At 41.4% G+C, this 16,136-nt stretch overlaps 1 protein-coding gene across 5 annotated transcripts in view; it reads left to right on the top strand.

Annotated features, from left to right (window-relative positions):
* The window catches only part of ARHGAP19 (Rho GTPase activating protein 19), a 223,159-nt gene that overhangs the window by 155,869 nt on the left and 51,154 nt on the right, over nucleotides 1-16,136 (top strand). For all 5 annotated transcript variants that reach the window (XM_069239608.1, XM_069239607.1, XM_069239606.1 and 2 more), the window contains exon 8: nucleotides 157-360. In XM_069239608.1, coding sequence (XP_069095709.1) covers nucleotides 157-360 — 204 coding nt within the window. The remainder of the gene's footprint in view (nucleotides 1-156; nucleotides 361-16,136) is intronic.

The following is a 16,136-nucleotide window of genomic DNA, read 5'->3' as shown; positions in this document are numbered from 1 at the left end:
TGGGCGGAAAGCAGTTAAAAAATGTTAGACAGAAAAGCAGTTCCTATGTGATTTAAATAGTTGTTTTGAGACAGACTTTGTGTGACAGTGATTTAAAAAAAACAAAAAACGCGCTCATCTGAGGACCAATAATTTTCTTGTTTTACCCACTCTCAGGATGATCTGGATCTGCTACCAGCCCAGCGATCCAAAGACTTTCAGCTATTCAAGTCTGAGAAAAGAGGCCGGTTGGGCTCTTCATCTGCAACTGTTGCTCAGCAGGAGGAGACGCAACATCGCACTGAAGAAGCACTTAAGGAGCTCTTTCGTCATGTCCACAACATGCCTGATTCTGCCAAGAAGAAGAAACTAATTAGACAGGTGAGTGGGAGCTGGAGTTAACATGCCAATGTAATTTCCTTTGTTACATATGTTTGCAAGAATGTAAATGTTGTGAAGAATGATTTCGAGAAGCATAGTGTAATAGGTAGCTTTAATAACCCCCATCACACATCATCACAATTACAGGTAGCTGCCCATAGAATCCCCAGTTAGACAGTTGGAAACAGGGAAGATTCCTAGGAGAGGTAAAGATGGGGGCAGGAAAGGAATAAACCATGGGAGGAATATTACAACACATCTCCACTTGCAGGGATACAAAGAAAGTTACAGGTAAATAGCCTTATAGTATAAAAAAGGGAATGGAAAAATATCAATCACTAATAAGGCAAATATACAAATTAATCATACAAATATGTTACTGCTCATGCAGTGAGAAGAAATTTTAGATGGAAAGATGAACACTCACATAATAACATAGGGTCTGATTTAGAATCTGGCGGACGGGTCCCTGTGTCACAATAGTGACAGATATCCTGTCCCCTGAAATCTAATCCCATTATATCATGTGGGATTTAGATGTTGGTGGATGGGATATCCTTCACCGTTGTGACAGAGTAACTTGTCCGCCAAGTTCAAAATCAGACCCATAGTCTGTATGCCACTTTGGGGTAGAACATTTTTTTTAGGACAATCTTGGTTGAGTTCTATCTGGTAACTTGAATTCTCATTACCATTGTTTTGGACATTTGAGAGAACAGAGTTATGAGAAACAATCTTGTCCATACCCCACATTTGACTTTTTTCTAATTTCAAGATTTTTTTCCAGGCTGAATTACCCTTAAGGGGTTGGGGAACCTGGACCCATCTACACGCCTCTGTTTAGGTAAATCCATCCAACCCCCAACTTTTAGAGGAAAAGCTTTCACGTTCTTGAACAATGAAGCTGTGAACTTTGTCCTGGGGTTGCTACCTTTTAAGGGATGAGAACAGAGAAACTCTTGTGCCACTGTTAGGTGCTGTGTGGAATGCCCAAATAGTTTCTTGAAGAGCTTGGTTTCCTAGTACCCCTATTACTTCTGCTCTCTGCAAACACTCCTTCACCATTCTGTTTATTCTCTCGACCAACCCATTAGCATCTGGACAATATAAAGCTGTCCTGTGTTGTTGGATACAAAGTTCATCTAGGAACTTCATTTGGTCAGAGGTAAATTGTATCCATATCCAGTATTTCTGGTGTCTCTTCTTCAAAAAACACTTCTTCAAGGAATTTGACTATGACTGTTATTAATTTGTTGCACACATCTCCCCATTACCCACTATGAGTGATAATCCACCAATAGGAGGATAACCCAATAAAACAATCTCTCAGCGTCTTAGTGCTTAAGAGGCCTATAATGTCAAGACCCAAGTTTGCTTGGTGTGCTTGGGACTTCTACTGGTGACAAAGGAGGTTTTCTAATTTGATGAGTCATGCTGCTTTATATACATTCCAAACATAATTTGACTTTTACCTCTACAATGGCACCCATTCTTGGTCACCAGTACTCAGAGCGCACCTTGTTTTTAGTGATGCTATGTCCTAAATGGCCCACCTGTGCAAAGTCAGTTGTGCAGCATGGATTCACATGCTGTGCATTATTCCGCTATCTAGTGGTTTGGTCCGGAATTGTCTGAATTTTTTTTTTGGTCCCTTTGTTTTTGTGTTTGCTGTTGTTGAGCATCTGCTTACCTTCATGTGGTGTCCCCTGTGACATAGTCGCACTTCCTCTGGAAGTTTCCCTCCTTTGGTCACCATCTTCAGAGTCTTCTTTTCTGCCGTTGGGTCTGGACGCTTAGCGAAGGATCTCCAATATTTGGAAAAATAGCACAAAAATTGCAGAGAATATCGCCGGAAACTTGAGGTAGATGTAGCAGAACAACAAGTACTCACTCGGAAGACCAGAGAAGACGGCAGAGACGGTGTTTGAGTTTTTTCAGAGAATATCCATGCAGGGGGCTCCCTGGATGGCTTAATGGAGAGCACGCCTTTCCAATTAGGTAAGAATTGCCACCATAAGTACTTGCAAAAGGACAATCATCCGGTCTGTAATCTGTGCTTACTGGTGGACCATTGAAGTGAGGACTGCAACGCCTGCGCAGCATTCGCACCGAAGATGCTAAGACTAAAAGCAGCAGAGGCTGGCTCACCACACAATGCTGGGTCAACATACACCCCCTTCTCTTCAGGTTTTGGAACTGGAGAGTGCCTAGAAGGAAAACTTTGCAGAAGAAGCAGCGGAGGTCGACTTGGAAAAAAGGACTCGCATAGACACAAGGTAAGAGAACCATCCATCTAAAAAACAGGCCCGAGCTGCATAAAACAGACTCGAGCCTTAAAGGAAGCCTTGGCCTCAAAGAAAACGACAGCCGCAGCTGCAACCTGAAATAGGGATTGCCTCTGAACCCATCATCGGGAGACCGCAGGTGGGAAAGTCCTCGAAAAATCTGAGTTGGCAAAAGACGGATAGGGGATAAGGGCCACAATGCCCAAATATGAAGGATCACATCCAGAGCAGCTAATCTAAACGAGCGACCAATTGAAAAAACAGTCTTCTCTATCGAAGAGGATGTCAGCCGACAGTCTCAACACCGAACAATGGGCGGTTGAGTTAGAGAAAAAGAAGAGGAAGCGCAAGGCAGAAATGGGTATTTTTTTTTTTTTTTTACAGAAATGCAAGGAATTCAATGAAAGTATGAAAGAGTTTGAATTTCAAAAGGTACCTTCGATGACAAAGAAGTAGGGAGAGTTAGGTGTTGAAGAAATCGAGCAACCTCTAACACCATAACCTCAACTAGAGGAAGAAGAAATCTGTTTTGAAGAGGACAAAGGAGCAGCTTTCTGGTCTGTAGCAAGCATCTGAGGATTTGGAATACTCACAGGCTCAGTGGCAGGATTTAGAAACAGAGCCACCTGTGGAAGGAGTGGAGAGTTGCCCTCATAAACCATCACCATACCAAATGGCATAACCATGTACAATCGGGAGATAAAGATAGCAGCGGATATATATGGGGTACAATTAGCGGAGGGTACAATTAGAGGAAGAGAAACCACAGGCATGTTTCTTAATAGAGACTCTTTTACCCATTCAGTCCAGGAATCATTTTCTGCCCACGTTGCCAAGTGTGTTACACCAAGGAAGAGAGGCCTTCAAAGAGTGAGCCTCATGCAGAGCAATCACTCCAAGGGCGGAAAAGAAATAAGTCCTCATCCAAAGATCCTAGGTATATAAGGGGTTCCGTGCCAGCTGATTCTATTATTACAGCTACAGCCAGGAAAATGGCAATCATCCCATCAACTTCCTGTCCCCCTCCAGACAAGGAGCACAAATGGATGGACCTCATGCATCAGAAATTCGAGAGACGCACTGCAAATCAAAGGCGCATAGCAAATCAGAACACTGTGCTAAACCGCTTTGCACCCAGAACTGGGATGAGATGGCCGACTTGATGAAACATCTACCGGAACAATACTGGAAGAGAGCAGCACACTTTGGGAAAGAGGGTGAAAACATTGCCAAAACATGCCTAAAGTCTGCACTACACGCGGCAAGCACACCCAGCAGACAAAAGATGACAGCCATTGCACTACGTCACCATTCATGGCTTAGTATATCGGGATTCAAACCAGAGGTATAAGGGAACATTCTGAATGCCCCATTCATTGGTGAACAGCTGCTTTGAAATGCAATTGATGAAACTCTAAATCAACTAAAAAAAAGAGTAATAAAACTGCCAGCTCCACGGAAGCGCTTCAGTTCCGTGGGAACATGCGAAGAAGTACAGCTCCTCTAAGGAGACCGTCAGGAAGGAGTAGCTTTCAAACAAGCACTTCACACCAATCATTTCAAGGAGGCAGGCAATCAACACAACCGCAAGAAGGCTGGCAATACAATCAGGGTAGGCAGCCCTTTCGAGGCAGAACACAGTGAAGAAGGGTTCCACAAAGAGATGGGGCAACACCCTCAAGTATGTGACTTGCTGGCACTTCAAGCACTCCTTCAAACAACATCTCTGAGGAAGAAAAACAAAGAACATCCTCTCCTACACAAAACACTGGTAGTACGAAGAATAAAAAAACTTTCTTCAGGAGTGGAGAAAGATCACATCAGACAAGTGGATTCTAAATTTAATACAATACGGATATTGCATAGAATTGTTAAGAACACCGCCACGAAAAAGACCAAAGCTGAGAGCTCTTTCAAAGGAAGAAACAGTCAGGCCACTCAAGGAGGTAGAGTTGTTGTCAGGGAAAGATGCTATAGAGCGGGTTCCAAGATTAGCAATCATCAAAGGAAACTATTCAACATATTTTTTAATCCCAAAATTAGATGGATCTGTAAGACCTATTCTAGACCTGAGATTTATAAACACATTTATAAAAACACAAAAAAATCAAAATGACAACATTACAAGAAGTTACACCACAACTACAAATCAGAGATTTTATGGCCACAATACACTATTTGCACATCCCAATGAGTGCCAAACACAAGAAATATCTCATATTCGTGGTAGACAAAAAACTTTACCAAATAAAAGTTCTAGCTTTTGGAATAAAATCGGCCCCAAGGGTATTCACAAAGTCACTTGCAGTGATAGCAGCTCATCTGAGAAGACAGGACATTCATGTCTACCCTTGTCTGAACGACTGGCTAATAAGAGTAAACTCATATAAAATTCAAAGAACGCATAAAATAGGTGATGAAAACACTATTCACCTGGGATTCTCAATAAATATGGAAAAATTGTCTCCAGGACCAGAGCAGGAAAATATTTTTTTAGGGGCAATATTCTACTCTATCCAAGGGAAGGTGTACCTCTGCGATAAGAGAATCAAAAGTTTATTGAGCGAAAAACAGTGCTACCAGAAGGGGCAACTCTGACAGTAAGGACGGTGGGGAAGCTACTGGGAATGATGGCTTCCTACATCACTTTGATTCCATGTGCAAGACTTCACATGAGACCATTGCAGGAATGGTTGCAAAATCAATGGTCACAGCCAACAGGGAGTTGGGAGGATCTAGTGGTTGTCATGCAGAAGGTGAAGAAAGAGAGAGCGTGGTGAAGCAGAGCACAAATCACTCAGGGGGCAACATTTCTACAATCAACTCCTAAAGTGACCCGCACTATAGACACTTCACATGTGGTCTGGGGTGCACAAGTGGGCAATCTCAGAGTACGAAGTGTGTGGAAGGATCAAGATGCGGTTCAACACATCAACTTTTTGGAACTATAATAGTGTTCCCAACCTTAAAAGCATTTCAGAAAGGATTTCGGGGTAAGGCCATTGTGATCCAAAATGGCAATACAACAACCATGTTCTAAATCAACAAACAGGAGGAACTCAATCCCTACCTGTGCTCTGTTCAAATTAGTACAAGACATTTGGAGATGGACAATCCAAAGTAAGATGGATCTATTAGCAGTGCATCTACCTGGGGAGAACAGTCTTGAGACGGATTGAGCAGACAAGCTTCATGCTCCCACGAATGGGAACTCAACCAGTCAGTTCTTCAGAGGAGCTTTCAGGAATGGGGAACTCCAGAAATAGATATTTGTAAAATGCCAAAGCTTCTCCTCCAGATGGCCATTCCACCAATCAGTGGGGAATGCACTGTTGATAAACTGCCTAGGAAAATTTGCGTATGCTTTTCCCCCAATAACGTTGAAACTCTGGGTGATCAGAAAATGCAAAATCAGCCAAATTATATTATTTCTAGTTACAGCACAATGGGAAGACAAACGTGGCTGTTCGAACTGATCGAATTGGCACAGGGAAAAAAATAAAACTACCAATAAGACAAGGCCTATTGTCAATGGAAAAAGGAAGAGTTCTACACTCTGAGCCAGAATCGTTGAACCTGGCAGCATGACTCCTGCAGACTTGAAGTTTGGACATCTAACACTGCCAAAAAAAACAATGGCTGTCCTTAGAGAAGCAAGGAAACCTACAACTACAAAATGCTATACCACTGAATAGAAGAGATGCACACTATTAGTGTTACAAATAAGTTATTCTAAAAATAAATGATACAAAAAAGACTGTTAAAATATTTAACACATCTTCTGGAATGCTATTTAAACTATGCTTCTTTCAGGTAACCTTTAGCGGCTATAGTGGCTTACAAAACAGGAGACCTAGGGAGATGTTTTTTCACAACACCAGTAGTGAAAAACTTTTTGGAAGGGGCAAAGAGGATTGCACCACCAAAGAGGGTACCAGCTGCTGCTTGGAACTCAAATGTGGTTCTCACACTATTAATGAAGAGTCCTTCTGAAATTTTACAATAAGCAGATCTACAACTGCACACTCTAAAGACTGCCTTTCTAGTCGCTATAACGTCCCTACGCAGGGAAAGCAAATTGCAGGTGCTCACTTTACAAGAGACAGATTTTCAAATACACAAGGACAATATTGTGCTCCAAACTGACCCTCATTTCTTACCTAAAGTGATTTTACAATTCCACTTAAACCAAAGTATACAAATAACAAGTTTCTTTCTAAATCCAAGGAATCAGTTGAAAAGAGGATTGCACGCACTAGATGCAAGACAGGCAGTTATGTTTTATACTGAAAAGACTAAGCCCTTTAGGAAAACAAAACAACTCTGTTTCCTTCGCAAACAGTTTTTTTTAGGAAGACCAGTAACCAAGGATTTATTTGCAAGGTGGATGGCATGAACAATTCAGTTATTTCACAAGAATGCAGGGAAACCACTGCAAGCTGCTCCAAGACACTCTCAACAAGGAAAAAAAGGAGCAACTATTGCCTTTCTGGCAAATACACCTTTAAAAGACATTTGTATGGCTGCAACATGGTCATCAGTTCACACTTTCACTAGACACTACTGTATAGATGTACAAATAAATAAGAAAGCACAAGTCAGAAAAAAGGTTTTATAGTATCTGTTTAGTAATCAATGTTCATCTTCAACACAACCACCTAAGAACAAATCGCTATAGAGTCAATGCACAACATGTGAATTTAGAAAAGATTCACACTGCAGAACTGAAACTTTCTTACTTGTCGGTGTAGTTTGCAGCTTGAAGAATTTTCTGGATTCGCATATGGCCCAACCACCTCTGCCAAGAGGATAAAAGAAAAAAGAATATGAAGATGGCGACCAAAGGTGGGGGGGGACTTCCAGTGGAAGTTCAACTATGTTAAAGGGGATACCAAATGGAGGTACGTCGACTACCAACAAAAACAAAGAAGGGACAAAAATGTTTTTGTAGACATTTCCAAACCCAGCCCCTAGATGGCGAATAATGCACAGCAGGTTAGTCCAGAAATGTCTTCAGGTTGTAAAACTACACCGACAGGTAAGAAGCTTTACATTATTTTCTCGTTCATACTTTCTGGTGATATTATTTTCTTACCTCAGTATATTGTGCCTTTCTGTATGCTCAGCTCATATCTGACCTCCCAAAACGTGTAGAGTTTGACTATCCTTCCTGAATGAGTTTAGAACGGTTTTCCAATTCCTCATCTTTTTTTCCATACATTGTTGCCATTCAGTCTTGCTCATACCAGTAAGTTTTAGTACCAGCTCCTTCTCAGTCTCCTCGCCATCAGTTAAGGGCAAATCTAAGGGTTCACTGGAAAGTAAATCCGCCACCACATTGTGTTCCTGGTAAATGGTGTACCCTGATACTATATCCCTCTAACCAAATATCTAACAAGATTTTCTGGGTCAGGTTCTTTCTAACCCCTTGGTTGTAAATATGTAAACCATAGGTTTGTAGTCGGTCCTGATAGTGTATGGTATACCCCACAAGAAAAATGTTGCATCTCACAGCCCAGTCACATGCATGGGCTTCCTTTTCTACCACAGAGTAGTGTTTCTCTACATTTTTAAGGCCCGGGATGCAAACACCACAATCTATATGGTAATAAGGCAGCTTTAATAACCTTCATCACACTATCACAATTCCAATCAGCTGTTGCAGTTAGCTGCCAGTAGAATCCACAGTTAAACAGAACAGGAAAGATTCCAAGGAGGAGTAAAGGTGGGGGGGAACAGGAAAGGAATAAACCATGCGAGGAATATTACAACAGTAAATTAATCATCCGCACTTTCTGAAGAATTGAACTCTCCACTGCAGTCCAAACGACCATTTGAAATAGGACCTGATGTAAGATCATTTATGATGCATCAAGAATGGATTTCTGCGTTGACTGAAGAGGTTGGCCCTGAAGCAGCCGTATTACTTCAGTTTTTTTTCAACTCAACATAGCAGGATCTATGAGCACCTTTGAGGGTTCACATGTTTCTGTTGCCTTCCAAGGATGTTTTTTGCTCAATAAATTTTCTTTTCCAAGCATTTTGACCTTTTCATTACTTTTTCTCAAGTGTATTTTTCCTCTTTTCTACTTTTTTGCTTCCTGTGTGGCAAAATGTAGTTATTTAAGTTCTGCTGCCATTTTGGGTTCACCCAACAATGTTGCCTATAAAGAACTGATGTTATCTGTCCTGTGTGTTATGATTGTTTTTCAAATCTAGTTTCTCTAAACGGGCAATCAGGGTTTTCTCTGCTTGCAGGCAAGAGTAATAGCCATGTTTGCTCTCCGAACACAGAACGCAGTCTGTGTTCGGTTAGGCTACACCTCCATTGACCGTCAAGCACTTGATAGGGAACTGTGGGCTACCTACAGTGATTCTGTCTGGCTGACTTCCCTCAAACAAAACAGGGGCCTGTTCTGAATTGTTGAAGTGTTGTTCAGTGTGAGAGGTGTTTTTTGAGTGATTTCACTGGCCACCTGTGTACCAGTTACACATGGACCTTCTGTAAGGCCTATTCTGTTTGACTGCTGCAAACAGATCCACATTTTGAGAACAGCTTGGTACCCATTCTGGTTAGTCATTAACCTATGAATGTTATTGCCTGCTATTGCCTAGTTTGTGATAGGCAGAAGTGGATCCCCTAAAAATGTTGATATGAACCTGGATTAGCTTCCTTTTTCAGTAAAGTGAAATAAAATTCAGTCAGCCCTTTAGCCCATGTAATGACAAGATGTTGGGTGAGTATGGGTCCTTCAGGCATCTATAATAGCTTCCTCCTAACCATTCTTCCAGGCACTGTTTAAAAATTAGAGCCATAGTCATCAGAGAGAGGCGAATGAAGCTGTCCTCTTCTGAGCTTTCCAAGGCTGTCAAGTCTTCTATTCAATTTAGAACTAGATAGGGTTCTCACCTTAGGAAGATGCAGTGGAAGGATCCTGACCCTTTTCCATTCACTTTAGGAGCAGGTCCCAACCTTTTAAGCATGATGGTGGTTGTGAGCTCATCCAGCTGCTGTTCTTGTCTTATTTTGGCAGTAAGGCTCCAGTTTGTGCTATTCTGGGTACAGTTCAGGTTAGCATGATGGTCTGACTCAGAGCCTAGTGATCCATAGGCAGTGAAAGAACAATATGCGCCTTGGCACTGGAGGGTTCTGCGTGTAGTTGTTACACTGAAAAGGTCTGGTGCAGAAGCAACAATTTTCAGCCCGGGATAGTTGTGTGGCTGGCCACACATGAGGAATACGATATACGTTCTGGGCGAGTGGAACCTCGTAACTCCTGTGATGAAGACTCAGACAAGGACAGCCTATTGAGGGTGATTATGATGGTGATTCTGACATGACTGCAATAAAGAAACATTAATTGGTGGTCATGTGAAGGTTGACAGGCTTTCTAAAGGGGTATCCTTGTGATGCTTTTTTCCCCCCAAAACAGTCTGCTCCATATTATCCACAATTTATGCTGATGTTAATAAAATAGTCATGAGGAGTTAAACATTCCTGTGCTGCATAAGTATCAAGGGGATGTTTTTTTTTTTAATTTAAACTTTGCAGACTGGCAGGAATGAAAACTTGTATACCCAGTTAAAAGGTTTTTTGATCAACTTAGCACTGCCTTAGTGTCCCAGCTGACAATAAGGCAGCTTCCATTTTGATGCTACTTAAATACAGTGCTCCTGAGAGGACCCAGCTTTCATACAAGACTGCCCGCTAGCTGAGTCTTTGATCATTTGAGCAGAATCAAATCGATAGATATGAAACCTGGTATGTGACAAGACCTATTTGGAAGAGGTGGCCCCGGAATGTGATGAGACTTTGCCGTTCATACTTCCAATACCACCTGCATTCTAAGCAAATTAGAGCAAAACATGGTGACCTTATGACTAATTACTATAGCCTCTCCATGAAGGTATAATGTGGTGACCAAAGCCTTTCTTCTAGAGAATGGGCTATTTCCAACTTCCCCAATAAATTTGCAGTTGATATTGTGGATCTGTTTGCTATATAGGTAGCAAATAAAGTAATCCTCTCATAACATGGATGGTCAAGGTTGTGTGACTCCATACGGAGACTCACCAGCAGTTTGTATACCATCCATTTTCTGTCCTTACCCCTATTTAATGGGTGCGAAGACACTACAACTATGATTATTAAACAGAAGACCAGTCTCTTCCTTCAGGAAGCCTGTGGCTTTCCAGGTAGAAGAAGCTGGTTCAAGACTTGGTTTGACAGCAATTATTTTAGCCTATTGCTGACAGATGGCAGACGAGGAAGTAGAAATGATCAGCCAGTCTCTTTCTCCACCCATGCTCCCCCGATGTGCAGGAGTATGAATAGGCTATACAGTTAGGGGTTCCAGCATGCCAACCACTACAGCACTTTGTGGAGGCATGGAGCAATATTTTCTTCCTGAGATTGAAAGACATGAGTTGCTTGGGTGTTTACAGTTGTGGCCTTGGGTCACAACATCCAGTAAATTTATCCTCTACCAAAACTGATGTGGTTTAGCTTAGTTCAACATCATTTGGTCCTCCAAGACAAAGTACTGTGAACGGTGCCCAGGATAGAGTGTCCATTCTGGAATTGGGAAGAGAAGTGCATGTCAGATATTCTTTTGAGTTTTGAGGTACTAGAATTGACCAAAAGGGAAAAATAGTCCTGTGTTAGACTTGAGGTGCCTAAAACAGTTCTTAGCAAAAGAAAAATCGAAAATGTTCACATCGAAAGCCCTAGTCCTTCTTTGTCAGGGCGATTTTCTAATCACAGTAAATTTCTAGGATGTGTTTACATTTTCCAATTTGGAAAGCTTATTAAAACTACCTTAATTTCATGGAGCGACATTCTCACACTTTGTTCTAAGGTTCTTCCCTTTGGCTTGAAATCTGCTTCTGAAGGGTACTTCTAACTACAAATTTTTCAACTTAGAAAACTCTCCGGACATCAGTCTGGATCCAGAATCTTTTCTCAACAGTGCTCTTGTGTGCCTTTAGCTTGAATGTGCTGCTTTCATTGACTTAGTACCTGCCTGGAAGTGACCGAGCACAACCAGCCCTGGGTGCTGATATCTGTCCTTTCTTTCCAAGCCTTCCACTACAGATTTGTAGTTCCACACTCACTGTTTTCTGACTCACAAAATGATTTCCAATGTGCTAGGGAACAATGTCCACACTAAAAATAGCTTTCAGACCGTGTCGCGACTGCAGAAAACATATCTCAGTCACTGACTCACATGAGATGTGTCTTTAGTGTCTGACCTCTAGCTACGACTCTAAGTAGTGAAGCGGTATGTCACCAAACACAACAAGCATTTGCAATGCACCCAGGGACTCGCATTTCTCTGAGTTACAGCTATTAGCAGTTGTAAACTCTCAACCGGATTTTTCTTTCCACATTGAAATAAAAAAACAGCGCTATCGCGCTTCTACAGTTCACTTGTAATGAAACCTATCGGCAGAAGTGCAATTATCTACGTAACCGGCAAAAATGCAATTGACAATGTAACATCGTCGATGTTATGCAAAGCACTCGACTTCTGCCAAGCGAGATCGCGCTGCAAACAAAAGATAAAAAGTGGTCCACAAACCGGATGGGAAACAGTGAGCCTCGCATGTTTTCAGTACTTGGTCGCTGCGCTCGAGGAGGGCTAACCACCGTAAAAGGCATGACGTATGCATGCCTTCCACTTAATGAAAGAAAGCAGATTTTAACAGGGAAGCCCTTGAACCAATGAAAGACAACTGACGTCACTTGAACGGGGCTCCGAGCCCTTTTCTGACTCCTAGAGCGTCTCGCAAGCGAAACTCATGTGCATGCCACGCAAGCTCTGCCCTAAAAAGTAGTAGCGGCCTTCACATAAGTCCCACTCCAAGTCATGGTGTGGACTCTTTCGTTATGGCTGCCTCTTCCGTTAGCTGTCATCTGCACACTACAAGTCCTGCATTAAGTTGATATCAAAGTCCAAGACCACACTTAAAAAAAGTGAAGTAGGCCTCGACGTTCAGCCAGCCATTCTGTATCTAAATAGAAGATGTAAGGGTGCCACAGTGTCATTCATACACATTCAAGGTCTTTGGTCATGTAGCAGATTCCTCAGCTCACGCTAGTACACTCCAAGTTTTCTGTGCCATCTGCAACATTAAACACACTGGTATCAACATTTGCTAATCCCCTGCACCTGATGAGTGAGAAAGATTTAAAAAAAAAAAAAGTCAACGTGCAGAGGTGGCACTTATATGCATCCAAGGCTGTATAGAGCCAACACTGAGTCACGTGATGCCACCTAATAGGGCACAGCATCACTGCTGAAGAAATGTTTCCGGATCCAGCCTGACATCTGGGGAGTAGTCTAAAGTTTAAAAATATGTGGTTTGAGCATCCACATCAAAGAACTTTACCAAAGGTAACTAGTTCTTTAAGGGTGTATGCAAAATGCCCATTAGTGGTGGAAGTGCATCATCTTTGTCTGAAAATGTAAATTCATGTTCTTTTGTCAAAGCTCTCTACGCCCTGTTTGATGCTATTTCCTTTAAAAGGGAGATGTCTCTTGTTTCAGAAGATGATGTTAAAAATCACTTTCAATACTTGCCCTCCAATCAGGATGGTTGCCTCTCTGCTAGGTTAATTATCCTCCTGTATTTTTCCCCAGCCCATGCCCACTGACAAGTTCTACTGCTACATGAGCGTGTTAGCCCTCACTAGGCTCAGAGTTTAGGTCATCTGGAAAACTGCATAAGCATAAATGGATGGAACTCAACATGTTGAGAGGTTCCCCATTGCAGCCAGAACCACACCATTTGACACGGATTAGTCACTTACTTGCAGTTTTACAGTTTAGGTTTCTTTGTCCCTTCCAGATTAGCAATCAAGCTGACTCTGCATGTGTTCCTCCAGTTCCGCAAGAGTGTCACTGAATGATTTCCCGTGACCTGCAACTGTAGATTCATCTGCTTGATTACTTATAAAGAATTTAAACAGGTGTTTCTAAGGTGATCACAAATGGGAATTGTATCTGGACGTGGCTGTTTGTCCTTTAATTTCTATTGAATATATGTATGCCTTAGAATCGAACAGAAGTGGTCCATTATATTGTTATATCCTTCTCCTCTCATCTAATTAATTAGAACAAAATTGAGGTTTTTAAGATCTCTGGGGTCCTAATGATTCTCATTGATCCCAAATGGACGATGCATATATCCCAGACATTATACAATTTTGTTCCATTTCCTGGAGACAGAACCGGTTGTTCAGGAGCAGTGTCAAGAGTTTACCTAACGACATGAACTCTTTGCTTCACAGTCTCGATTTGAGGTTTTTCATTTTGAAGACTTTAAACTACCAGAAGATTGTTTTCAAGGTTATAGAGAAGGAGGAGATACGTCTTTCCACAAGGACTTCATACTCCCAAGATATAGAGAAACGATTGATACATCTTGTATAATCTCAAATCACTTATGTCAGTACAGTTTAGAGGACCTGTATTTGTTGCATTTGCTAAAGTCGGTCCTCCAGTATGGTTTGTACAGAGTGCCTCTCTCAACTATCAAAGCTTATTAGAATTCAGTTGATCGTTCATGATGTTCTGAAGTGTTTGAAAGATAATTGTCTGGTCCTCAATCAAGGCTCTTCTGGGAACTGAACATGGTGTTTTCTAAGTTTGTTTTTGCTTTTTGAGCCAATGCTCAAATGCAAAATTAAACACTTGACTTGGAAAGTAGTGTGCTTTTATCACTAGTACGTTTTCTGAAAGGATTATTGAGTTAACTGTCTGTGGGAGACTTCTACATTTTTTTAATCAGCGAAATGTGGGACATTGAATTCATTATTTTTTCTTACTTAATATTGTCTAAGGTATTCACAGTAACCACACCGTTTTTTTTAACAGAAGTGTGAAATTACTACATTGAAAGAACTGAGGCTACTAAATGAAGGTAAACATTTGTTGGTGTCCAATACCAGCTTAATAGCCAGCTACAGCTTCTGTTTTTCAGTATCTCACTGATTGCTATTTGCAAAGTGCCCACTTGGAGGGCAAGGTAACACACCCTGTCTATATTTGTATACTAGTGCATATGGCCTGGTGGGTCAGATAAAATGTTAAGGGACGTACCGCCTATGACAGTCTCATACATGGGTAGTAAGTGCTATACCGCTGGTCTCCAACCTTTTGTTTAATAAGGGGCAATGTCCATATCCTTGCGCGCTACTAATACTATTAGTGTTTTAATAGTGACCACATCAGGCAAAATTACATTAGTGAACACTATATGCAAGATTATCAGTAGTGATCACTTCAGAGGACCAGGCAAGGTTGCCAGCAGTAATATTTAAAAAAAGCTTCGTCAATTTGGAATGCCTCTTCATAGGTATTCTATGACAGCCACAGCTGCAGTGCCCCTGGCAAAAATGTAATAATAGTTATAAGGCTCCCCACATGATTCATCAGTCAAAAATTTATTTTGGAAATTCAGATATGTTTCTCCAAACATCCGCTTAGGAGGCCTGAAAATCCACTTGTTTTCTTCTTGATCACACAATTTTGTCATACGTATATTTATTCATCCAAGCAAAAGGTTCCATTTTACAAGGCTGGGATATACACAGGAGAAATACTTACAAGTAGTTGCAGAGCTATGCGTAACTCATTGCACAATACATTCTTTTTAGAAAAGTGTCTCTTCTGTTAGTGTAGGCAATGCTGAATTAGCTGTTTAAACGAGGGGAGCAATGAGCAGTGAAAACATTGTTTTGGTACTACTTTCTTTCATTCGGGAATGTTGGCTTCATTGGTTGACCTACCTGCTACCGCACGAAAAGAGGGCTGTTTTATCAAATGGCGAATTTGAAAGTAACCTTTATCTCATTATTTTGTAAATTGGTTAGCTGGTTGTTCTAATGGATGAGTGCTCCTACAGATTCCTTACATGAACCCTTCCAAGCACCAGATTGGATTTGAGTTATAATTTACTCCCATTGCAAATCGTTGCCACCTGGGTGTGACATACACACATCATGTATAACGCATGCTAGTGCCAGTGACCTTAGTTACATTCTTTCTGCTCCATCATTGCTCAATACTGAGTACCAGCCATTCTTCTTTTATTTTTTATTTTTATTTTTTTGTTCACTCAACAGTTTTCATTGTACTCGTCAAAATGATGAGGTCGTCAGGCTTTAAACCCTGTGATTTAAACAGAACGCAAATGGCTGTCACAAGCCCCAATTCTGAATGAATGTGATGTTTGGGAAGGTCACATGATGCCATATCACGTGATTTGTGTGCCTTCATGCACATTAGTGCCATTAGGGGACAGGAAGAGTCTTTTTGTGGCTTTTCTGTTCTTTTAGGAACTGACCTTCACGAACATTGGTGGCAATTCGCCGGCATGTACCTGTCCGATATATCCCAGACTGTTACGTTGGCTACCCCCTCACATATTCTGTTTACTCTACGTTGTTGATTGTTCTTCCCAGCTTGATACAAGATTTGACTAAGA

The sequence above is a fragment of the Pleurodeles waltl genome, chromosome 6 (assembly GCF_031143425.1).
Source record: "Pleurodeles waltl isolate 20211129_DDA chromosome 6, aPleWal1.hap1.20221129, whole genome shotgun sequence".
Taxonomy (NCBI): domain Eukaryota; kingdom Metazoa; phylum Chordata; class Amphibia; order Caudata; family Salamandridae; genus Pleurodeles; species Pleurodeles waltl.
The sequence above is the reverse complement of the archived record's forward strand: the minus strand, read 5'-3'. Positions and strand labels throughout refer to the sequence as shown.